Raw genomic sequence first — 26961 nt, 5'->3', positions numbered from 1 at the left:
AAAGCAGTTGGCAGTGGGAAACTATAGAAGCCAAACTCTTAATGAGAGGAAACTTTCTCAGTCTGTCAAAATTTACAGGACTGTACACCAAAGAATAAAAAGTCAGTTTTATTGTTTAATAATTCAGAAAATAAATAGGCAAAAGATTTGAAGTGATGCTTGACTAAAGAGATGAGAAAAAGGGCAGAGAAGCACATCAGTTCAACATGCCAATTAAATGGTAGTGAACCTGTATCTTCTGGCTCGGATGTTCTTGTGGTCCAATAAAAGTTTGAATTTTCTATACTGATATATATCCCGTAAGCCACCTAAAGCAAAGTGATAGGACCCTGTTAAAGAAAATACTGAACTTTGAAGCCTCTAAGTTAGGGTTATTTATTTATTGATTAATTAATTGTTTGGTTGATGTACTTGTAGGCAAAATTCCCATGTTCTGCATTGTGGGGATAAATAAATTGAGAAAGAGGTTATAGTCTTCGATTGCTGACTGCTGACCAGCCATCCTAATCTCTCCTCAATTTGAGACATTATGAAGAGATTAAAAGCTTGAAGGTTATGAAAGGCTCTTGTGGGGTCCTCTGTGGAGACCAAGATGTCAATGTTGTAAAATAAGGGTGTGCAATTGGAAAAAAAGGGGAAGGTGGCTTGGTTAAACATGTAGCACAAATATACCCTTTCAGAAAATTGCTGTATTGAGAGCCCACGCTGCTGAGTAGAACACTGTATAAATCTAGAAACAAAGTAGACTTTTTGTTTGTTTGTTTCTTTGCCACCTACAAGGACAGTACTTCCTTGCCCCACCCCCAGCTTTACTGAGGTATAACTGACATATAACATTGTGTGAAAGCTGAGGGTATACGACTCGATTTGATACCTGTATATATTGCAAAATGATTACCATAATAAGGTTAATACTTCTATCACCTCGGATAATTTACCTTTTTGTGTGTGTGTGGTGAGGACATTTAAGATTTTACTCTCTTAGAAATTAACTATAGTCACAGTGCTATAAATGACAATCCTGGAACTTACAGATTTTATAACTGGAAATTTTTACCCTTTGACGAACATCTCCCTGTTTTCCCCACCCTACAGCCCTTGGAAATCACCATTCTACTCTCCCTTTCTTAAGATTCCACATACAAGGGAGATCATACAGTATTAGCCTTTGTCTGTGTTATTTCACTTGGCGTTGCGTTCTCCAAGGCCATCTCTGTGTTGCAAATGGCATGATTTTTTTTTAATGGCTGAAATGTGGGGGGTGTGTGTGTGTGCGCGTGCATGTGTATACACACACATACATATTTGTATATATAATGTGATTAATTATTAATCTAACAATGAACACTTAAGTTGTTTCTGTGTCTTGACTGTTGTGTATAATGATGCAGTGAAAATGGGGATGCAGATCTCTCTTCAAGATAAAAATGTTGTTGCCTTCAGAAATACACCAAGAGGTGAGGTTGCTAGATCACATGGTAGTTGTCTTTTTAAGTTTTTTAAGTTTAACCTCCATACTGTTTTCCATAGTGGCTGTATTTTTTACATTCCCACCAACAGTATATAAGAATTCCTTTTCCTTCGTCCCTGCCAACACTTGTTACCTCTTATCTTTTTGATAATTAATAGGTATTAGATGTTACTTCATTGTGGTTGTGATTTTCCTTTCTAGGATGATTAGTGACTTTTGAGCCTCTTTTTACATACCTGTTGGCCATTTTTAGGTCTTCTTTGGAAAATACCTGTGCAGGTTTTGTGCCTGCTTTTTAACTGGATTTTTGTTTTAGTTGTGTGAGTTTCTTATACATTTTGAACTTAACTCCTTATCCAATATATAATTTGCAAATATTTTCTCCTATTCTGTAAGTTGCCTTTTCATTTTGTTGATTGCTACCATTGCTTTGCAAAAGCTTTTTAGTGTAATGTATTCCCATTTGTTTATTTTTGCTATTGGTGTCATATTCAAAATATCGTCAAGACCAATGTTAAGGAGGTTTTTTCATATGTTTTTTTCTAGGAGTTTTATAGTTTTGTGTCTTAGGTTTATGTCTTTAACCCATTTGAGTTAAGTTTTGTGAGTGGCATAAGACAGGAATCCATTTTCATTCGCTTAAGTGTGAATATCCACTTTTCCCAGGACTTTTTGTTGAAGACACTATGCTTTCTCCATTGAGTATTCTTTACTCCTTTGTTAAATACTCATTGACAGTGTTTGTCTGAGTTTATTTCTGGGCTTGCAATTCTATTGCAGTGGTCTGTATGTTTTTATGACAGTACCATTCAGTTTTATTATTTTTTTAATTTAAATCTTAGTTAACATACAGTGCAATATTGGTTTCAGGAATAGAATACAGTGATTCACCACTTATATACAACACCCAGTGCTCATCAGAACAAGTGCCCTCCTTAATACCCCTCACCCATCTAGCCCATCTCCCACCCAACTTCTCCCTCCATCAACTCTGTTTGTTCTCTGTCTTTAAGAGTGTCTTGTGGTTTATTTCCCTCTCTTCTCTTCCACTCACTTTCCCATATGTTCATCTGCTTTGTTTCTTAAATTCTACATATGAGTGAAATCATATGGTATTTGTCTTTCTCTGATTTATTTCACTTAGCGTGGTACATTCTGCCTCCATCCATGTCATTGCAAATGGCAATATTTCCACTCTTTTTGATGGCTCAGTATTATTCCTGTGTGTGTGTGTGTGTGTGTGTGTGTGTGTGTGTGTGTGTGTATGTGTATGTGTACACTATATATATACTATTTGGTATATACCAAGTATGTGTGTGTGTGTGTGTGTGTGTGTGTGTGTATCTCCAAACTATACAGAGAGCCCAAATGTCCATTGACTGATGGATATAGTATACATACTACCATCAGTATACCATGGATATATATACACATTACCATCAGTATACCATGTATATACTGTGTGTGTTTATGTGTGTGTATGTATGTGTATATATATGTATGTATACATACATACACACACACAGACCTACCGTCAGTCAGTGGACATTTGGGCTCTCTCCATAGTTTGGCTGTTGTTGATTATGCTGCTGTAAACATTGAGGTGCATGTACACCTTTGATTCTGTATTTTTGTATCCTTTGGGTAAATAATAGTGCAATTGCTGGATTGTAGGGTAGTTCCATTTTTAGTTTTTTGAGGAGCCTCCATACTGTTCTCCAGAGTGTCTGCACCAGTTCCTACCAACAGTGCAAGAGAGTTCACCATTCTCCACATGTTTTCTTGGTTTCCATTTGTGTGGAATATCTTTTTCCATCCCTTCTCTTTGAAATTATTTGTCTTCTTGATGCTGAAGTGAGTGTCTAGGGGGCAGCATTTAGTTGAGTCTTCTTTTTTTATACCTTTACCTACTCTATACCTTTTGAATTACATTTAAAGTAATTATTGATAGGTGTGAAAGTAACTTATTAATGGCATCTTAATGGTTTTCTGGCTAGTTTTGTAGTTCCTTCCTGTATAAATTAATGTTTTTATACAGTCGTTGCTTTGATTCCCTTCTCTGTTTCTTTTGTATGTTTTGTATAATTTTGTTTTGTGGTTACCATGAGGCTCACATAAAACATCTTAAAAATATAATAGTCTATTTTACATTGATAATTTAACTTCAATTGTATACTAGAACTACCTTTTACTTTCCCCCCCACACATATCTTCATTTTTGAGGTCACAGTTTACCTCGTTTTATATTGTTTGTCATAGGTTTTCATAAGTTATTTGTTATTAAATATTTAAGTTATTAACATTTAAGTTATTAACATGCTACCATAACTTAGTATTAGAAAATTATGAATTTGAGTATATATTTACCTATGCCAGTGCTTGTTTCATCTTGTGTGTTGCTAATAAGTCTGTTAATTTTGGCATTTCTTACAAGGCAGGTCTAGTGGTGATGAACTCCACTCCTTGTTTGGAATTTTTTTATCACTGATTCATTTCTGGAGGACAACCTTACTAAGTAAGATATTCTTGGTTGATAGTTTTTTCCTTTTAGTATATTTAATGTATCATTCTACTCTCTTGTCTTACAAGGTTTCTGATAGCTTAAGGGTGGGTTCACTTGAATGTGATATTTTTTTGTTTCTGTTTTAAAAATTCGCCATATTTAATTTTAGACAGTTTTATTATAATGTAATTTGGAGAAGATCATTTAGGGTTGAAATTTTATGAAAACCTATGAGCTTCAAGAACTTGTATTTTCAAACGTTTCCCCACATTTGAGGCATTCTCACCCATTATTTCTTTAATCTTTCTGCCCCTTTCTCCCTCTCTTCTCATTCTGAGACTCTAGTAAGATAGGTTTTTTTCACTCTTTGTCATTTTTTTTGTCATTGTTCTCTCCTGTCTAGATAATTTCAAGTGATCTGTCTTCTACTTTGTGAATTATTTCTGATTGATCCAGTCTCCTATTTATATTCTCTATTGCATTTTTCATTTTATATATCCTATTCTGTTCAGTTCTTTCTTATGATTCCTATTTCTGGTAAACTTCTCACGTTGTTCATGTATTGCTTTTCTTGGTTGAATTATCTTTAATGTGTTACTTTGTAGTTCACTGAGTTTTCTTAAAACACGTACTTTTAATTCTTTATTGTGCACATCATAGATCTTCATTTCTTTGTTGGTCAGTTACTGGAAAAATTACAGTTTTCCTTTGGTGGTATCATGTTTCCTTGATTTTTCGTGTCCTTGAAGTTGAAGTCTTCATACTTGAATATTCATCTCTTCTAATCTTTACTGACTGGCTTTGGGGAAGAAATTCCTCCTTTCAGTCATGTTAGGGAATTCTGAGGCTTTCTCCTGTCTTTCTTGTGAACACACCTGCTCTATACTCTTGGTCCCTCTGAGGTGGGGGCATTCGGGTTTGTATATCTTCCTCTTGATCCTGCAAAACTAGAATGCTCTAGTCTGCGTCCTTTCTCCTCATGCTGCAGAGTTGGGCTGGCTCTCTGTGCTTGTCCAATTGTTATCTGAAAGGCTTACTTTCACTGCCGGCAGAGTGTGTGCAGGGGGACAGCCACAGGACAGAGCGTGTGCAGGGGCTGCACGTGGAGCATGAAGGGTGCCTCTGGGCCTGCTGGGGGGAGTCCACGGGTGGAGTATCTTCAGCAGCGCACTGGCGGGCTTCCGGATGGATTCCACGAAGTGGTTATTAGGATCTGCGTCCTTTTGCTGTGTCCGTCCCGAGGCCTGCTTGCTGCTCTGCCATCGGTCCACTGCCCCCAACTTGCGCAGTACATGACTCGGTATTCTGGGTGGTATAAGATTTGTGTCTCTTCTCAGTGTCCTACATAGCTGGGGAAGCTGGGTGCTCACTAACACACTCTTGCTTTGCCCTCTGGGAGAAATCACAGGGAAGTTCTCTCAGGACACTGAGCTGTGCCCCCTGGGCGGAGTGAGCTGCGAAATTGAAACCGTTTGTCTTACCCTCTTCAGTGCATCCAGTATTTCACTTTTAGTGTTTTTCCAGTAGTGCTGGCATTTCTCAGTCGGACTCAGCTTCCACAAAGGCACTCTTGTGCATAGGCAGTTGTCAAAATCCATGTCTTTTTTTGGAGAGAGAATGCTAGAATGCTCTTATTCTGCCATGATGAGGATATCACTTACACATAATCACAAGTTCTTAAAAAGTCAGTACTGTCAATTTTATACAGAAAACAAGTTTCTTGGAAAATATCAACTGAAATTATGTCAGGAAGAAATATAAATTCATAGTATACTAGTAAGCATTACATAAGGTGAAGTATTTGCAAATCATCCTTGAAAAATGAGAAAGTCCAGTAGCTTCTAAGTCATTTTTTGGCAAGGATACGTGAAGGAATTATGCCAGTTAGTCAACTTATTCAGAAGAGAGTAGAAGGGAATACTACCCACCTTCTTTAATGAGGTTCTTGTTTGTATTCTTCATATGAAAGTGTTTCTTTGGAGCATGATTGCAGGTCAGAAAATTTCCACTTACCTCTTGGAAATGAAGCACATGACAGAGAACTAAAAACCTATGTCAAGTTAAATTCCAAGTGACTGGAAGACAGAAAAATCTGATACAATCCAATCTGTCTGCAAGTTTTTTCAACAGCTACTGAAACCACAACCACTATAAGATGCTCTTTTTCATAAGGATCCTTTGTTATTGAGAAGAGCAGAAAGTGCTAAGGGGCATAGTGTTAGTGGCAGATGTAAAAAATTGGCAAGAAATATTTTCCCCCAGAAAATGAGGACCCTGTCCTGAGAAGGAAGAGTTGTGATTGGGACCTTACTTCGCTACAGAAGGCTTACATGGGGCAGGGGGTAAAAGACAGCTGAGTCAGTGAGTGCTGAGGAACAAAAGGTGGCAGAATTCAAAGTACAGGCAAAGATCCACCCAGTAAAATGAGTGGCTTACCTTGAGATACTGTTTGTATTTCTTGGTGGCAGTGACTCATGAAGAAATCAAGGGGAGTAAAGATTTAAAGGAGGAAGCCCACCTGAGAGATAAAGGAGGCATGGCTACACAGAGGTGTCATATTTTAAAGAAATGGCCAGTTTTCATAACAACAAAAAATTGAACCACTGAGCTATGTAGTCTCTTGCTTATAGCCACTTCACTAGTTCAGGAAATATGGGTGCTGTTCAAATATGAGCAAAATCAGAGCAATATCTTTTTTTTTCTTTTTTTTTTTAAATTTTTTTTAACGTTTATTTATTTTTGAGACAGAGAGAGACAGAGCATGCACAGGGGAGGGGCAGAGAGAGAGGCAGACACAGAATCAGAAGCAGGCTCCAGGCTCTGAGCCATCAGCCCAGAGCCCGACGCGGGGCTCGAATTCACGGACCGCGAGATTGTGACCCGGGCTGAAGTCAGACGCTTAACTGACTGCGCCACCCAGGCGCCCCAAAATCAGAGCAATATCAACAAAGAATTTAACACATTGTCTGTACATATCTAGTGCAAGGAAATAATTTGCAAATGAGGGCAACTGTTCCTACAGAAAAGTTTTTCCTAGGGAAAACCTACCGGAAAAATTTTCCCGGAAAGTTTAGCGGAATTATAAAAATCACTCTAGTAGGGATAATGAAATACTTGCAGGAAAGACCATAAGGCTAAGTATGAGAATTTCGAGATGGCCAGCAAATAGGAAGGGTGGCATGGCATATGTCAAATCTTGCTTAGGAACATGGAAGCAAGATTTTTTTTTTCTCTTTAATTTTTTTCCAAATTCAGCTGTATATGAAATAGCAAAAGTCAGGTTGTAGAAATGGGTGGTTAAGCCATAGGGGAAGTAGAAATTAATGGAAAACCATCACAGCAAGGGTGTAAAGTAGAAATAGTGTCACTAACGCCATAGACATTACTTAATATTCATCTTTTATGATTTTAGAAAGTTAAACTGTAGGGGCACCTGGGTGGCTCAGTCGGTTAAACGTCCGGCTTCAGCTCAGGTCATGATCTGACAGTCTGTGAGTTCGAGCCCCGCTTTGGGCTCTGCGCTGACAGCTCAGAGCCTGGAGTCTGCTTTGGATTCTATGCCTCCCTCTCTCTCTGCCCCTCCCCTGCTCATGCTTTGTCTCTCTCTGTCTCAAAAATAAATAAAAGCATTAAAAAAAAAAGTTAAACTATAAATACAAGTGAACTTTCTTAACTAGGTAAAGGATATCTTAAAATCTCTAGCAAATATCTTATGTAGTGATGCTTTAAAATAAAGCCTATAATTACCTACTATTCATCATTTTATTAGTGGTTTTAGTCAAAGCTTGAGAACAGAAGAAAGAAATGCAGGGAGTAAATACATCTAAATGACTTGTCATATTTACTTATGACTTTCCACATGGAAAATTCATCACCATTTATGGAGAACCAATAATAAAATTATTACTAGAGTTGGAAGAGTTAATGTCCAATAATCATTTTATTGAATTGTATACAGGAAGCAATTTGATATATAATTGAAAATAAAATCTTTAACAATAGGAAGAAAAAATGTGTGGTACTTAAATCTAACAAGATGTATAAAATTTATAAATAGAGTATCAAAATTGAAACTATATACATGTATATATTTATAGCTAATGTTGGTTTCTGCCTTTTGTCTTCATGTAGTATTCCCTCATCCTTCTATTTTTATTTTCAACAAATTAGTGGTCTTTATGACTGAGTTGGATGCGATAGGACAGATTAAGAAGACCAGGCACATCACCTTATAGCAAACGTCTTCCGCAATAATATCTAGAGTCTAGAAATTCAAACAGAACCCCTGTAACCTTCTAGAACATACTTAAAAATACCTCTATAATAAATGGAGAGAATATAAATGTGGGTTTTTTAAAGTTTAATATTTGGTCACTTTTGATAATTGAGTCATAATGGATGAATTATACTCTAATATAATTGGATACTAGAGATGATCTCAATCACCTTATTAAGTTTAAAAGTGTTGTGGGTTTTTTGCTCAGGCTAGTTTTCACGTTGCTTCATTCAGTAAAGCTACCCAGGTTTTTTGATGAAAGTATAGTATGTACTTTTTTCACTGTTATGGTAAAGTTAAAACTTCTTTAGTATTTAGTGTCATACCAAATCTTGTCACTGTTTCAGTCTATCAAAACACTGACGGTCTCTCTGAATTATAGTCAGTTGACAATAGCATGCCTTCATTTTTCTCTCCAGAATTACTGTTAGAAGCTAGTAATAATCATCATTACTATTGATTGAATTTTTCCTTCAATAACTTCAATACTTCATAATACTTCAATACTTATTCCTTACAATAATGATGAAAAGGAATATACATTCTCCTCCTTGTACAAACAGGGAAACTAAGATTCAATAAACTCATTTTGCTAGCTCACATAGCTAGAAAATGATTAACTAGGACCTGATCCCACTTGTCTGACTTCAAGTTCTGTATTCTTACCACGTTGCGGGATGTCTCATAATGTGGGCACATAACTCATGTTGGTTGTTTAAACCAGTGGATGTAGTGAGCCATTATGACTGCAGATAAATGCCTGAGAATATTTATATGGTGCATAAATGTTAAATACTCGAACAGTCAGTTTTCTTGCATCCCCTGCTACATCATGCAGATTTTGAATTTCTGCTTTGAATCCTTGGAAGCTAATTACCTTGGCATAGCAGAAAATAGTCTAACATTCACAAACACATACTTGAGAAGGAATTCTTGGCAAGCATGCATGCTCACCAATGGAAGCCTTTTAGAAGTCAGTAACAGGCTGCAGAGAACAGACATGTTTTCAAACAGTGTGTTTTAAAACTACTCTGATGATACAATGTTGAATTCAAAAAGCTCCTCTTGAAACTCCCCTTTTTCATTACTATAGAAATATACAAACTTGTGGTCTTTTCTTTAGCTACTGATGGCTTCTGGGAACTAATTTGAATCTTCTTTACCATTTTCTGCCTGATAGCCAGCACCTCCACTGCCAAATTTGACTCTTTATTTTTAAAAAAAGGGCTATTTTGAAGGATTTGTTCATTTGTTCATTTCCAATCTTATCCAATTCTTAAGATACCCTTGCAAAGTTAAGAGTCGACCCAAAATGGCTAATCATGTATTCAGATTCTCAAACATTTGTCTATGCAAAATAACCACTATCTTGCTTTCCTTTGGGAAAGAGAATATGTATTTTGGTAATCTTGGCAAAATATTGTCATCCGATGTATAGAAACTCTGATGAAAGCTCTGGATTGCACAGGAAAGGAAAGCTCCTAAAATAAAAATAATGAATTAGATTAGAGCAGACCCCTCGTGTAATACCAAAGGTGCAGAATGTGAATAGAGAGAAAAAAGTTTGTTAAAGAAGCTCTCTGTCCATATAGCCACTTCTTAGTACAGAACAAGTCTGTGTACAGTGAGCATTTGTGTATTGAGCCTCTGCAGAAGTACCTCCCAAGGGATTACCTAGTGTTACATATCTTTAGTTTGATGGACAATGTTCTATGTTCTATGGCTTGTGCTGGTTTTTTGTTGTTGTTGTTGTCTTTTTCATTATTATATTTACCTTATTGTATATGACTCACAGGTAGGCTAAGAATGAAGTTTTTGCAGGGGAAAAGAAGCTGTTCATGGTGTTTTAGAGGGTATGAGAGACAAGGTTTGCAATTTCCTTATATAGAGAGAGATATACAAATATTTAAAAAGTAGATATTAGAGCTTCTGATTCCGAATTGAAAAAAGTAGGGAAAGGAGTATTCATAAGTTCTTCCTGATCTTGAAAGAAAATGCTGTGAACTCCTGTTTGTACGTGATGATGATTGTTTATAGAGCAGAGTAAGTTCTGGTTCTGGTTTTACTCCGTTTTCCCTTCCTCCACCCCGCAAAGGAAAAGCAATGATAGACAATAAGCATATACATTACCTGTTTTATGATGAGTTTAAAGTGGAATGGTTGAGTAAAATATTGAACTACACTGGTACATAACTTTAAGGAGTATAATATAGATCTATAGTTTATGGTTTTCAGAAATAAATGTTGACTTGGAATATCAAAATGAGTTAAAATGTTATGTTTTATAGCTCATAGCGCAGATCTTCTTGGCAACCTAAAGCTCTTTATAGATGGCTGTCATTTCAAAACAGAAATAGAAGTGTGATGAGTAGTTATATTGATTGCATATACAAAGAAAAATATCCTAAGAATTTGCAATTAAAAACATGAAAGATAAACATCATTTAAAAAAATTTAATAAGCAGACTTTATTATCACAGTAAATCTTGGTAGGACAGAAGCTGTTTTGTGCCTTTTAACACTGATGCTCTGTATTTTAAGATGATTCACATACCTTAATGTGTCTTCTGTCCCAAAGAAATTATATCAGTTTAATTATGTAAGTTTTGTGAAAAACTTAAGCTTGAAATTAATATAAATTATTACACAGTTTTCACATTCTTGAAGAGTTGTTTGGTGTCTGCACATTGTGTTGTATCAGTAGAAACGGATTTCTTATGTGCATTCAAAACTGCAAAGCAGCTCTGACCTCAGAATGAGCGCCTTTACAAATTTATTTGAATAAAATTATATAACTTCTAATATTATGCAGATACTGTCTCTGCGGTTTATTACTTTGTTCTCCTCACAAGTGAGAAGCAAATAAGTGCTGCTAATATTTTTTTTTTCCAGTGAAGCATCTGTTGTTTGAAGATGATTCTAAACATAAATAGTTTGAGTCATTTGAAGATGGGTATGTCTGTTTGCAAATAGATAGTTTCTATATATAGTCCCTTGTATACTTTTGTATTGGAGTTTTGGTAACAATGTAATGAAAAGAATTAATATATTTTTTGTGTATATTTTTCCTAATTTTCTATAATGAAGACCGACAATGCCTTCCATAACTCAAAAGAGTATCTTAAAACTACTCAGACATGGATGGACCTCCTTTTTCTTTCTTTTTCTTATTTTCTTCCTCCTCTTCCTCCTCCTTTTTTTTTTTTTTTTTGATGTTGTGTGGTTGCCTGAGTCTTTTGCTTATTATAAAGTCATAATTAAATAAGCTTCACTATGAAGATCCAATACTTGGAATGACTGCCTAGTTTCTGTATTCCATTCCATGCTAATGGTATTCCACTCAGTAGTGGTTATAAGTAATATTTATTGAGACAGTGATCCTCAATGTAGGATTCCTTTCCATGAAATAAAATATGTAATCTTAAGAAAAACTACACAGATGCTCTTTTCACAGAAATTTATGGCATTTCTAGGCCACGGCTAGGACTACTGCATTTTCTTTTCTTTTCTTTCTTTTTTTGGGGAAACTTACCTAATTTACATTTCATTCAATTTTAGAATAAATATTTATGTTTCAGTATATTCACCTCTTCTCTGTTAATTCATGTTTAGCCATTTATTGACCATTCAACAAGAGTTTGAAAGCCTACTATGTATTAAGAACTGTGAAGAACCATGTGGATATAAAAGGATAGGACAAGGGGCACCTGGGTGGCACAGTCAGGTGAGCATCCAACTTCTGCTCGGGTTGTGATCTCATACCTTGTGAGTTTGAGCCCCACATCGGGCTCTTTGCTGTCAACGCAGAGCCCAGTTCAGATCAGGTGTCCCCCTCTCTCTCTGCCCCTTCCCTGCTCATAGTCATCCCCCACCCCCCTGCAAAATAAATAAATAAATAAATAAATAAACAAACAAACAAACAAACAAACAAGATAAAAAAGATTAGGATATAGTTCTTGCCCCTAGAGACCTTACTTGTCTAATGATGGAGGAGAATCAACAGGATATAAATGCTCTGACTAAAATGTGTCCAAAATCTTGGTTTTCTAAGATGGTACTATTTTTTTTTTTTGGCTATCCAGGAAAATGTGGCATCCAAAATGCTTTCCAAAGGGACTACCAAGTTTTCTTTGATTATTGAACTGCAGCAAATATCTGAGTAGCTTTTTTTACTGTTTCAGAACATTACCCTTTTTTAAAATTTTTATTTGAGAGAGAGAGAGAGAGAGAGAGAGAGAGAGCGAGAGCGCATACAGATGCTAGTGGGGGAAGGGCAAAGATAGAGGGAGAGAGAGAATCCCACGCAGGTCCACACTGTCAGTGCGGAGCCCGACACGGGTCGAACCCATGAACTGTGAGATCATGACCTGAGCTGAAATCAAGAGTGGCTACTTAACTGACTGAGCCACCCAGGCGCCCCTCAGAGTGTTACTCTTTAGTCTCACTTTTGGCTTGAAGTCAGCCAATGCTCAAAAAAAAAAAAAAGCTTCCGATATTATATGAAAGTTTGGACACCTGAATGCACTGTTGATTATACTTTATTTTACTATATTATACTTGCATTCAGTTTTTTCCTTCCATTTCAGTGTCTGATCACTCCAGTTTGTTCCTCTGTTTCATGGCTATTTTGATGTTAAAGAATTACAGAAGACGAAAACTTTTGATACTAACAGATAGTCTGGCTTGTTAGATGAAGCACCAACCAAAATATGGGTCTCTAGGCTATTCATCTATTGCTGAATATGAAATTAGATGGCTTTCAATTTAGTAAGTTGGTCAAATCTGCCTTCTCAGGTAACTGTTTATATTTCCATGGGGTATTAAGTATTCTTACGTATTACAAAAGGATCCTCTCTGACAGTTGTGAGTATTGTGGGTGATTGTGTGTGAGTATTATAAACCAAAGGAAAACAAACCATAGTGTGGGAGATGCAGGAGAGAAGCATCAAAGGAAAAGACTTCAAAAGGGAAGGGCTGGAGAAGGTGCAAGGCCTTAGGACACGTTTACACAGCTGAACCAGGCTGAGGCTCGTAAGGAACACCTAGAGCCATTAACATTTGTCCAGGGCTGGATCCACCTTCGCACCTGACCCTTCCTAGTGTTCTAGAAACCATTAACCATTAGACTGATTAACACACTTGCTTAGCTGACTTTATGCACGTAGTCTTTAGCAATTATCCTAATAAAAAGAAGCTTCATTCTGGAGTCGGGGCCTCATTCTGACTTGAGTATGAGGATCTTCACTTAACTGAACTTTGTTTGCGGACTCATCTTTTGTGAGTCTGGCCATACTTCCAGCAACACCACAGGATATTTATATGCCAAGTAAATCAAAACTTGACTTTTGCTTTTGGGTGACAAAAGTAGCTTAATGCAGGCCAGTGCTTCTATTTAAAATAATTTATAAAGCTAACTAAAATAAATGAATCATCTCTTTGATTCATGGAGAGCTACTTAGGTAATGAGAACTAAAGGGTCTCAGACTTCGATAAGGAAGGAACCTTGGACCAGTCATCCTGCCAGGGCAGCCCTGGCACCAAGCACCCTATGGACTTCACCTGGCACATGCCCATTCCAGCTCAGGCTGTCCCTCCAGGGGGCCTTCAGTGCAGAGGGCAGCCCAAGACTCCCTGTCTGCACCTGTTCCTGCTGGCCAGTCAAAGCCATCAGGCACGTGCAGTCTACAAAGTTCCTACAGGAGACCCTCCTCCAAAATTCAGAGAGATAGCTGTGCATAATTCATAAAAATAGATACAGAGTCAAGCAAAGTGAGAGGAGTATGTTTCAAACAAAAGAACAAGGTAAAACCTCAGAAAAAGAACTAAAACAAAATGGAGATGTACAATCCATCTGATAAAGAGTTTAAAGTAATACTCGTAAAGATGCGCATCAAAGAAGAGGGAGTGAACTTAGAACTTCAACAAAGAGAAATACAAAAAAAGAACCGGTCAGAACTGAAGAAAACAGTAGCTGAAATGAAAAATACACTAGAGGGAATAAAAAGCAGATTAGAGGCCAGAAGGGGGAGTGGCAGGATATATTTAAAGTGCTGAAAGGGAAAAACTTACTCTACCCAGCATGGTTGTCATTCAGAATTGAGAGAGATAAAGCACTTCCTAGGGTCATGGTCTCAGGGTTTGTGAGTTCGAGCCCTGCGTCGGACTCTGTGCTGACAGCTCAGAGCCTGGAGCCTGATTCGGATTCTGTGTCTCCCTCTCTCTGCCCCTCCCCTTCGCATGCTCTGTCTCTCTCTCTCTCAAAAGTAAATATTAAAAAAAAAAAATTAAAATAAGAGCTTCCTAGATAAGCAAAGGCTAAAGGAGCTCATCACCACTAAACAAGCCATGTGAAAAATGTTGAAGGGTTTCTTTAAGTGGAAAAGAAAAGGCCATAGCCAGAAATAAGAGCATATTATGAAAGAAAAATGTCACTTCTACAGGCAAATATACAGTCAAGACAATAAATGAACCACTTAAAAAGTTAGTTGAAGGTTAAAAGACAAAAATAGTAAAATCTATTACAACTACAACAACTAGTTAAGGGACACACAAAATAAAAATGTCAAGATGACAAAAACAAAACATGGAGAAGAGGGGAGTAAAGAAATTATCAGCTTAAAATAGACTGGTGTGTATATATGTATATATAATCTCAATGTATATGAAACTCATGGTAACCAAAAACCTACAACAGATACACTAAAATAAAAAGAACCAACGCATAACATGAAGGAAACTTATCAGTTGATAAAGGAAGTGACCAAGAGAAGAAACAGAGAAGAACTACAGAAACAACCACAACACCGTTAACAAAATGGCATTAAGAACACACCTGTCAATAATTACTTTAAATGTAAATAGACTACTCTAATCAAAAGACATAGGATAACAGAATGGATAAAAAACAAACAAACAAACAAAAAACCAAGACCCATTTATATGCTGCCTACAGGAGACTCACTTCAGATCTAAAGACACAGAATGAAAATGAAGGATTAGAAAAAGATATGCCATAGAAATAAAGAGAAAGCTAGTGTAACAATACTCATATCAGACAAAATATACTTTAAAACAAAGACTGTAAAAAAGACTGTAAAAAAAGACAAAGAAGGGCATTACATAATGATAAAGGGGTCACTTCAAGAAGAGGATATAACAACTGTAAATATATATTCAGCGTAGAGTCACTGAAATGTATAATGCAAATATTATCAGACATAATAGAAATTGACAGTAATATGATACTAAGGGTCTTTAATGCCCCACCTATATCAATGGATAGGTCATCTCGATAGAAAATCAATAAGGAAACTTTGGCCTTGATTGACAGACCAGAAGGTCTTAATAGACCTGTACAGAATATTTCATCTAAAAACTACAGAATACATGTTCTTTTCAAGTACACACAGAACAGTCTCCAGATCACATTAGGCCACAAAAGAGGTATAAAATTCAAAAAATGAAATCATCAGGTATTATTTTTGACCACAATGGGATGTCTAGAAGTTAGTTACAAGAAGAAAACTGAAAAAAACACAACACATGGACACTAAATGATGAAGAAATCAAAGAGGAAATAAAATCACACCATGAGACAAATGGAAACAAAGCTTTTCAAAACCTACTGGAAGCACCAAAAGCCACTGTAAGAGGGAAATTCATGCCACCACAGGCCTATTTAAGAAACAAGAAGAATCTGAAACATTCTTAACTTTAAACCTAAAAGAACTGAAAAAGACGAGCAAACAAAGCACAATGTTAGTGGAAGGAAGGAAATGATGATCAGAGTGGATTAAATGAAATAAAGGTTTAAAAACTACAGAAAATATCAATGACACTAAAAAGTAAATAAAACTAGGGGCAACTGGGTGGTTCAGTTGGTTGAACATCAACTCTTGGTTTCAGCTCAGGTCGTGATCTCACGGTTTCATGAGTTTGAGCCCCATGTTTGACTCCACTGACAGTGCAGAACCTGCTTGGGATTCTCTCCATCTCTCTCTCCTGCCCCTCCCCGGCTTGCTCTCTCTCTCTCAAAATAAATAAAGCATAAAAAAAAAACAAAAAACAAAAACAAAAAACTAAAAGGGTCTTTGAGAAGATCAACAAAATTGATAAACCTTTATTTAGACTCAAAGAATAAGAGATTGACCAAATAAATCAGAAATAAAAGAGAAGTTGTAACTGACACCACAAAAGTACAAATGATCATAAGAGATTACTACACAACAATCATATGCTAATAAACTGAACAATTTATAAGAAATGGATAAATTCCTAGAAATTCCATCAGTCTTTGAAGACTGAATCTTGAAGAAATGGAAAATCTGAATAGACGGATTACAAATAATGAAATTGAAGTAGTAATTTTAAAACTCTCAAAAAACAAAACTCGAGGACCAGATGGCTTCACAGGTGAATTCTACCCAAATATTTAAAGAAGAGGTAGGACCTGTGCTTCTCAAATTATTCCAAAAAATTGAAGAGCAAGGAAAGCCTCCAAATTCATTCTGTGAGGGCAGCATTACCATGATACTGAAACCAGACAAAGACACTACAAAAAAAAGGAAACTATAGGTCGTCTCTCATGAATATAGATGCAAAAATCCTCAATGAAAATTAGCAAACCAAGTTCAACAATACATTTAAAAGTGTTATACATCACAGTTGGAAGTGTGAGTTATGGAGGGAAGCAAGGATGGTCAACATATGCAAAACAGTTAATGTGATATTTATAACACATTCACAAGAGAAAGGGTGAAGCTCATGTGGTCATCTTAGTAGATGCAGAAAAAGCACTTTAAAGGGCAACATTCTTTCATGATAAAAACTCAGCAGAGTTGGTTTAAAGGGAACATATTTCAACATAATAAAGTCTATATATGACAAACCCACAGCTAACATCATACTTAGTAGTAAAAACATGGAAGATTTTTCCTCGAAGATGACAAAGAAGACAGAGATACCACTCTTGCCACTTTCATTCAGTGAAGTATTGGAAATGCTAGCCACAGCAATTAGCCAAGATAAATAAAAGTAAAGAAGAAATAAAACTATCATTTGCAGTTGATACAATACTGTATGCAGAAAACCTTAAAGCATCCACCAAAAAACTGTTAGAACTAATGAATGAATTCAATAAAGTCCTAGGATAAAGTTAGTGTACAGAAATTGTCCTATTTCCATACACTAATAATGAGCTACAGAAATAGAAATTAAGAAAAAAAATCCCATTTATAATTGCATTAGAGAGAATAAAATACCTAGGATAAAGATTAACCAACATGGTAATTCTGAGGACTATTTAAGATGTTGATGAAGGAATTGTGGAAGACACAAATAAATGTAAAGATATTCTGTGCTTATTGAATAGAAGAATTAATTTTTCTAAGATGCCCATACTTACCCAAAGCAGTCTACACAGTGCAATTCCTATGAAAATACCAATGGCATTTTTCACAGAACTAGAACAAAGCATCCTAAAATTTCTATTGAATCACAAAAGACCATGAATAACCAAGATATTGGCGTAAAAACAGGTGCGTAAACCAGTGAAATAGAACACAGAGCCCAGTAAATAATCCACACATAAATGGTCAATTAATCTATGTATGAAGGAGGCAAGAACGTACAGTGGGGAAAAGACAATCTCTTCAGCAAGTGGTCTGGGAAAACTGGGCAGCTACACACAAAAGAATGAAACTGGAAGACGTTCTTACACCATACACAAAAATAAACTCAAAATGGATTGAAAGCTTCAATGTAAGATCTGAAACCATAAAACTCATAGAAGAAATCATAGGCAGTAAGGTGTTGGACATCAGTCTGAGCAGTTTTTTTGGATCTGTCTTTTCAAGCAAGGGAAGCAAAATAAACAATTAAAATTAGAATAAAGAAATGGGATTTCAGCCTTTTTTCTGCACAGCAAAGGAAACTAGTAGCAAAATAAGGCAGCCTACTGAATGGGAGAAGTTATTTGCTAGTCATTTACCTGATAAGGGCTTAATATCCTAAATATATGATGATCTTACACAAGTTAGTATCAAGAAAACAATCCAATTAAAAAATGGGTGGAGGACTTGAATAGACATTTTTACAAAGAAGATAGATTGTGAACTACAATAAATTAAAAGATACAGATTGTCAACAGCACATTCAACAATGTTCAACATCACTAATCGAAGAAATGCAAATCAGAACCATAATGAGCTATCAGCTCACACCTGTCAGATTGGCTGTTATCAAAAAGACAAAAAGTAACAAGTGTCGATGAGGACACGAAGAAAAGGAAACCCTCATATAGTGCTGGTGGGAATGCAAATTGGTATGGTCTCTATGGAAAACAGTATGGATATTCCTCCAAAACTTAAATATAGAAATACCAGATGATTCAGCAATCACACTTCTGAGTATTTATCCAGTGAGAAAGAAAACACTAACTTGCAAAGATCTATATACACTTGTATGTGCATTGTGGCATAATTTACAATAGCCAAGATATTTAAGCAGCCTAAACAGATGAATGGATGAGGAAGATGTGGTGTGTGTGTATATACTGGAATGTATGTTTATTATGTATATATAATATATGTATATATATAATATATATATAATATGGGTGTATACATTATATGTGTATGTAAACATATATGTAATGGAATGTATATATAAATACTGGAGTATTACTCAGCACATGCATCCCTTTGTTTATCACAACGTTCTTTAAAATAGCAAAGATATGGAAGTAACCTAAATGCCCATTAATAGATATGTGGATAAAAAAGAAGTGGTGTATATATTCAAGGGAATATTACTTAGTCATAAAAAGAATGAAATCGCACCCTTTGTGACAAAATGGATGGGCCTAGAGGCTATTATGCTGAATAAGTCAGAGAGAAAAGTACCATATGATTTTGCTTATATGTGGAATCTAAAAACCAAAACAAATGAACAGGCAAAACAGATACAGACTGGCAGATACAGGAAACAAACCGGTTCCTAGAGGGAGATGCCGGGTGACATGCATACTAAATCAGGGGGATTAAGAGGTTAAAACATCCAGTTATTGAGTTAGTCATGAGGATGTAGTGGACAGTATGGGGAATACAGTAAGCAAAATTGTAATGACTTTGTATCTTGACCGATGGTAACTAGATTTAGTTAGGATCACTTCGTAATGTATACAAATATTGTATTACTCTGATGTACACTTGAAATTAATAGGAATTGTATGTCAATTATACTTTTTAAAAATGAGGCCTAGTAGAATTCATTTGGCTTCTGCAGCCGCTTTTATACTGGAGCCAATTGCTGATTTGGGCAAGAATTGAAAATCCAGTCCAGGTCCCAGCAAAGGGGTACCGTAGAGAAACGGAAAAATAAGCACATCTTTTGGTACAAATTTCATTATTCTCAAGCACACTCCGGTTGTTTGCTGATGGAGAGTGGCTGAAAGCCCTAAGCATCAAGTCTCAAAAGCAGAGTATTTTTCAGTCTTGTGTTTAAAACGGATGTGGGAGCCACCTGTCTTTGAAAATCCTGTCTGAGTTCAGTCAAGAGAGATGGCGCTTTATCAGGGCCATTACCCGTGACTCAGTCATTACATTCCCTGATTGGATTAAGGCGATTACACTTTACTAATAAATTTGACAGTATTAAAACAGAAATTAGACCATTTTATCCATTCATCAGTTGATGGACACTTGGGCTGTTTCCATTAATTGACTCTTGTAGATAATGCTACTCTAAACATTAGGGTGCATATATCCCTTTGAATTAGTATTTTTGTATTCTTTGGGTGAATACCTAGTAGTGCAATTGCTGGATTGTAGGGTAGTTCTCTTTTAAATTGGAGGAACCTCTATACTGCCATACTGTTTTCCAGAGTGGCTGCACCAGTTTACATTCCCAGCAACAGTGCACGAGGTTCCCCTTTCTCCACATCTTCGCTGATACCTATTGTTTCTGATGATGTTGATTTTAGCCATTCTGACAGGTGTGAGGTGATACTCACTGTAGTTTTGATTTGTATTTCCCTGATGATCAGTGATGCTGGACATCTTTTCTTATGTCTGTTGGCCATCTGTATGTCTTCTTGAGAAAAATGTCTATTCAAGACCTCTGCCCATGTTTTAATTATTCATTTGGGGGGTGTTGCATTTGATAAGTTCTTTATATATTTTGGATTCCAACCCTTTATCAGATGTGTCATTTGCAAATATCTTCTCCAGTTCCATAGTTGCCTTTAGGTTTGTTGATTGTTTCCTTCGCTGTGCAAAAGCTTTGTATTTTGATGAAGTCCCAATAGTTTATTTTTGCTTTTGTTTCCCTTACCTCAGAAGTATCTAGCAAGAAGTTATTGCGGCCGCTGTCAAAGAGGTTGCTGCCTATGTTCGCCACTTGAGTTTTGATGGTTTCCTGTCTCACAGTTAGGTCTTTAATCCATTTTGAATTTATTTTTGTGTATGTTGTAAGAAAGTGGTCCACTTTGAATCTTTGGTATGTGCTGTCTAGCTTTTCCAACATCATTTGTTGAATATTTTTTCCTGCTTTGTTAAAGATTAATTGACCGTACAGTTGTGGGTTCATTTCTGGGTTTTCTGTTTTGTTCTGTTGATCAGTACCATACTGTTTTGATCACTACAGCTTTGCACTATAAATTGAAGTCTGGAATTGTGGTGCCCCCAGCTTTACTTTTCTTTTTCAAGTTGCTTTGGCTATCTGGGGTATTTTGTGATTCCATACACATTTAGGATTGTTTGTTTTAGCTCTGTGAAAAGTGCTGGTGGTATTTTGATAGGGATTGCGTTAAATGTGTAGATTGCTGTGGATAATAGAGATAATATAGACACTTTAACGATATTTGTTCTTCCAATCCAATCCATGAGCATGAAATGTCTGCTTCTTTGTTTCATCTTTGATGTCTTTCAAGAGTGTTTCATAGTTTTCAGAGGCTACAGGTCTTTAACCTCTTTGACTAGATTTATTCCTAGTTATCTTCTATCTTATTTGGTGCAGTTGTAAATGTCTTTCTGCTGCTTCATTACTGGTGTATAGAAATGTGCCAGGTTTCTGTACGTTGATTTTGTATTCTGCAAATTTGTGTATCAGTTCTAGCGATTTTTTTTGGTTGAATCTTTTGGGTTTTCTACGTACAGTATCATGTCATCTGCAAATAATGAATGTTTGACCTCTTCTTTGCCAGTTTGGGTGCCTTTTATTTATTTTTGTTGTCTAATTGTTGTAGGTAGGAATTCCAGTACTATGTTAAATAACAGTGGTGAGAGTGGACATCCCTGTTGTGTTCCTGACCTTAGAGGAAAAGCTCTCAGTTTCTCCCCGTTGAAAATTAATATTAGCTGCAGGTTTTTCACATATGGACTCTATTATGTTGAGGTATGTTCTTGCTAAACCTACTTTGTTGAGAGTTTTTATTATGAATCGATTTGTACTTTGTCAAGTGCTTTTTGTGTATCTAAGTGATCATATGGTTCTTATTTCTTTTATTAATGTTGATTGATTTGAGAATAAATGAGCTTTTAAGTATTGCTGGATTCTCTTGGCTATCATTTATTAAAAATTGATGTGTTTCTGTTCATCAGAGTTATTGGTCTGTAGTTCCCTTTTTTACTGTAGTCTTTATCTGCTTTTGGTATCAGGGTAACGTTAGGCTCATAGAATGACTTTGAAAGGTATCCTTTCTTTTCTATTTTTTTGGAATAGTTTGAGAAGAATGATATTAATTCTTCTTTAAATGTATGGTGGAATTCACCTGAGAAGCCATCTGGTCCCGGTCATTAGTTTGTTGGGAATTTTTTGATTACTGATTCAGTTTCTTTGCAAGTTATTGATCTGTTCCAATTTTCTCTTTATTCCTGTTTGTTTTGGTCATTTATGTTTCTAGGAACTTATCCATTTCTTCCATGTTGTCCAATTTGTTGGCATATAGTTTTTCATAATACTCTTATATGGTGTTGGTTGTTATTTCTCCTCTCTCATTTATGATTTTATTTATTTGGTTCCTTTCTCTCTTTGGTAAGTCTGGCTGGAGGTTTACCAGTTTTATTGATTTTTTTTTTCAAAGAACCAACTCCTGGTTTCATTGACCTGTTCTATTGTTTTTTTGTTTTGTTTGTTTTTAGTTTCTAGATAATTATTTCTGCTCTGATCTTTATTATTTCCTTCCTTTCGCTGGCTTTAGGCTTCTTTTATTATATTTTTTTCTTAACTCCTGTAGGTATAAGGTTAGGTTCTTTGAGATTTTTCTTGCTTCTTAGGGTAGGCCTGTATTGCTATATATTTGCCTCTTAGGGCCACTTTGTTACATCTCAAAGGTTTTGGACTTTTGTGGGTTCCCCCCCCCTTTCATTTGTTTCCTTGTATTTTTAAAAAATTTCTTCTCTGATTTCCTAGTTGACCATTCATTGTTTAGTAGCCTGTTTTTTAACTTCTATATATTTGTGGTCTTTCCAGATATTTTCTTTTGGTTAACTTGTGATTTCATAGCGTTGTGGTCAGAAAAGTTGCATGGTATGATTTCAGGTTTTTGTATTTATGGAAGCCTGATTTGTGACCTAATCTGTGTTCTACTCTGGTGAATGTCCCATTTGTACTTGAATGTGTATTCTGCTGTTTTAGGATGGAATGTTATGAATATATCTGTTATGTCCATCTAGTCCAGTGTGTCATTCAAAGCCATTGGTTCCTTGTGTATTTTCTGTTTAGATGATGTATTAATTTAAATGGTGTGTTAAACTCCCCTACTTTTATTGCCTTACTATCCATTACTTCCTTTTATGTTTGTTACTGTTTTATATATATGGGTGCTCCCATGCTGAACACGTAAGTATTTACAATTATTATATATTCTTGTTGGATTGTCCCCTTTATTGTGATGTAGTGCCCTTTGTCTCTTAGTACAGTCTTTGTTTCAAAGTATAGTTTATCTGATAAAAGTATTGCTACTCTAGCTTTATTTTGACCTCCATTTGTGTGATAAATGTTTCTCCATACCCTCATTTTCAGTCTGTAGGTGTCTTTAGGTCTAAAATGATTCTCTTGTAGGTAGCATATAGATGGATCTATATGTGTATCTGTAGTGTTTTTTTTTTAACCCATCGTGACACCTTATATGTTTTGATTGGAGTGTTTAGTCCATTTACATTCAAAGTAATGATAAGTGTTTATTGCCATCTTAATACTTGTTTTGTTGTTTCTGGAGATTTCTGTGACCCTCTCTTGTTTCTGTCACTTTTGGTCTTTCCTTTCTACTCTGAGTCCCCTTTAATATTACTTGCAGGGCTGATTTAGTGATCATGAACTCCTTTAGTTTTTGTCTGTGAAACTCTTTATCTCTCCTTCTAAACTTAATGACAGCCTTGCTGAATAGAGTATACTTGGCCGTAGATTTTTCCCACTCAGCACTTTGAGTGTATATACCATGCCACTTCCTTCTGGCATGCCAAATTTCTGTTGAGAAATCTTCAGCAGTCTTACCTTGTAAGTTAAGGACTTCTTTTGTCTTGTTTGTTTTAAGACTTTTTCTATACCAGTATATTTTGCAAATTTAATTACAATATGTCTTGGTATTGGCCTCCATTTATTGAGTTTGATTGGAGTTTTCTGTGCCTCCTGAATCTGGATGTCTGTTGCATTCTCCAGATTAGGGAAGTTTTCTGCTATTATTTCTTGAAATAAATTTTCTGGCCCCCTTTCTCTCTGTTCTTCTGGGACTCCTATAATATGAATGTTATCACATTTGATGGAGTCACTGAGTTCCCTAAGTCTGTTCTCATGTTCCATAATTCTTCTTCTCTCTCTCTTTTGTTCACCCTTATTTTCCATCATTTTATCTTCTAGTTCACTAATTTGTTCCTCTACTTCTTCCAGCCTGCTATTCATTGCATCAATCCTGTTTCCAATCTTGGTCATCACATTTTTCATCTCTCAGGGATTAACTCTTTTATCTCTATGGTAAGGGTCTCCCTGATGCCTTTTATTCTTTTCTTAAGCCCAGTGAGTTGCTTTAAATTCTCCATCAGGCAGATGGAGCTGTTTTGCTTAGCTCTCTGGCTGTCGCCTTATCTTGTCCTTTCCTTTGGGATAAATTCCTCTGTCTTGGCACTTTGGTCTAAGTCTCTGCCTTCATCTGTGTATTAGAGAAGCCCGTTATGTTTTCTGCTGTTCAGTATAATGGCCTTATGAAGAGGAGATCATGTAGCACTTTAAGGAGTGTCTCTGGTGTGTGGTGCATGCACTCTGCTGTTGTATTGTGGCTGCTCTAGCCTTCAGGCTGGTCGTCTGCAGAGGCTCTCCTCGCCTGCTGTGGGCAGTGTTTGGTCCTTGGCCTAAATGTGGCAAGTTTTAACTCTGGTGAAATGAGACCGGATGCCAACCCTACCAGAACTGAAGCCCTGCAGAACTCTCTGTTTGGGGGACGTGGTGTGAGCAGGGATTTGTGCTGGTCTGGGGGAGGGGGCCCGCTCCATTGGAACTGAGGCAAGCTTGACCGAAAAAGGCAGTCCCACCAGAGCGCAGGGGTGTGGGGCTTGGTGTAAGCAAGGTAAGCAGTCAGTATCAGAGCTGCGCTGCTTCCAGCAGGTGGTGTGTGTTTATGCTGAGGGGTGATGGAGGAAAATGGCTCCAGCCAGGTTGTTTGCCTGCCTTCTCTCCAGGAACAGGAGAACTCTATCTCAGCCAAGTCCTCTGACCTTTACAGCTCTAGGCTTTAGGTCTCACTGTTGCAAGAACTCAGGAAATTCAGTCCCTCTTGTTTTCTAAGCTAATGACTTTGGAAAACCATTCTCCTTGTTTTTTCCCCCTTTTCACGCTTGCTTACCCTCCCTCCCTCCCTTTCTTCCTCCATCCCCTTCTCTCTCTCTCTCTCTCTCACTCTCGCTCTCACTCTTTCCTTCAGTATGACCTCTTCTCTCCCTTTAGTTGTGGAGTTCTGTCAGTCTTCAGGTCAATTTTTGGGGTATTCAGGATGCTCTGATAGTTAATCTAGTCATGTTCATGGGATGAGAAGAGCCTAGAGTCATCCTCCTCCACTGCCTTCTTCTCTGAGTTGAGGTCTGTGTATTTAAATGGGTTAAAAACATTCTTCATCTTCACTATTTTATAATATATATAATTGCCTTCAACTATGAATCTAGGTGGTTAATAACCTATGCTTTGGACTGTCTTTGGTTAGGACATATCAGATTGCCACTATGCCAGATGCTTTATATATGTTATTGAATTTAATTATTAACATTTTTTAGCATGATTTTTATGCCTATTTTATAGATAAATATGAGAAGCCAGAAAACAAATAACTTACCCAAAGTCCCACAGTTAGTAAGTGAAAATCATGCCAATGGGTGAACTGATACATGATTTTTTAAATTTAGTTTCATGACCATTATATTTTTAAAATTCAGTATTCTGATATTCTTTAACTCACATATACACTGTTTTTCAGTGTATAGTCTTTGCTATGACTTCTGGCCAGATGTGGAATCATATCCGTGGACCTCCGTATGCTCATAAGAACCCACACAATGGACAAGTGGTAAGTGTGTGTTCTAAGCATCCACATTTTGCACTTTAATCTTGTTTATATAGGAATCAGAAATTATGTTTACTATTTAGTGAGAAAGGATTTTATTTGTAAATTATAAGTTTGTTCTTTCTCTTCTAATACTACCTCTGCTATATACATACACATATATACAATATATTGTTTTTGGGATGAGGACTGCTTTGCTGTTTAAGAAAATTAATGTACTGGGCCACCTGGGTGGTTCAGTTAGTTAAGCATCCGACTCAGTTTCAGCTCAGGTCATGACCTAACGGTTTTGTGAGTTCAAGCCCCACATCAGGCTCTGTGCTGATGGTGCAGAGCCTGCTTGGGATTCTCTCTGCCCCTCTCCTACTCCTGCTGTCGCTCTCTCTCTCAAAGTGAATAAATAAACTTAAAAAAGAAAAAAAAATTAATGTTCCTACCATATCGAATAGACATTCATAACCTACTTTTTCAACTTTACGTATTGCTCCGGTCATAATATGTAATGCCTGCAGAGGAAATAGGAACAGTTTGTAGTCACTGTCCTATCAGTGGTAAATTTAATTTAGTTCAGAAGAGAGTAATTAAAACATCATTATGAACTCTGGTAGTCCTTGTATTAGAATGCTAACAATTGTTTGCTACAAAATTAGAAGTGACATTAATGAAATCAGTAGCAAAGTTAACATTAGTAACTACTACTGAATTTACTTATTTTGTTGCTTTCCTTTTTTAGGGTATTGTTTTCAGGAGGATTATTTCGGGGTTTGTTTTTTTTTTTTTTGGTGAATGGGATATATTGTAATAGATCAACTATCTTTGGGGCTTAGTATTTATTAGGTTGGTGATGATTAACTGTTTAAAAATGTAATTTTTTCTGTAACTTTTTCATTTGGAAAACATACGGATTCTGAGAAAATAATGTCATGACAACCCTCATATACCCATGGCCAAACAATTACTAGCTCATAACCAATCCTTGTTTCATCTAGTCCCCCGCTCCATTCTCTTTACCTGCTGTTGGATTCTTTTGAAAGAAGTGCTCAATGTCAGTTCATTTCATACAGAAATACTATAGTAAGCATCCCTAAAAGATAAGGCCTTTGAAAATCATAACCATGTTACTGCAATCACCTAGGATAATAAATTCTTAATTTCTAAAATTGTGG

At 36.4% G+C, this 26961-nt stretch overlaps 1 protein-coding gene across 4 annotated transcripts in view; it reads left to right on the top strand.

Annotated features, from left to right (window-relative positions):
* The window catches only part of TUSC3 (tumor suppressor candidate 3), a 265043-nt gene that overhangs the window by 150278 nt on the left and 87804 nt on the right, over positions 1 to 26961 (top strand). For 3 of the 4 annotated variants that reach the window (XM_027077258.2, XM_027077260.2, XM_027077256.2), the window contains exon 6: positions 25709 to 25798. The exons of the other annotated variant lie outside the window; for it this stretch is intronic. In XM_027077258.2, the coding sequence (XP_026933059.1) occupies positions 25709 to 25798 (90 nt within the window). The remainder of the gene's footprint in view (positions 1 to 25708; positions 25799 to 26961) is intronic. 4 annotated transcript variants of the gene reach the window in all.

Source organism: Acinonyx jubatus, chromosome B1, assembly GCF_027475565.1.
Source record: "Acinonyx jubatus isolate Ajub_Pintada_27869175 chromosome B1, VMU_Ajub_asm_v1.0, whole genome shotgun sequence".
Lineage (NCBI taxonomy): Eukaryota > Metazoa > Chordata > Mammalia > Carnivora > Felidae > Acinonyx > Acinonyx jubatus.
This window is presented reverse-complemented; position numbering and strand designations above follow the sequence as displayed.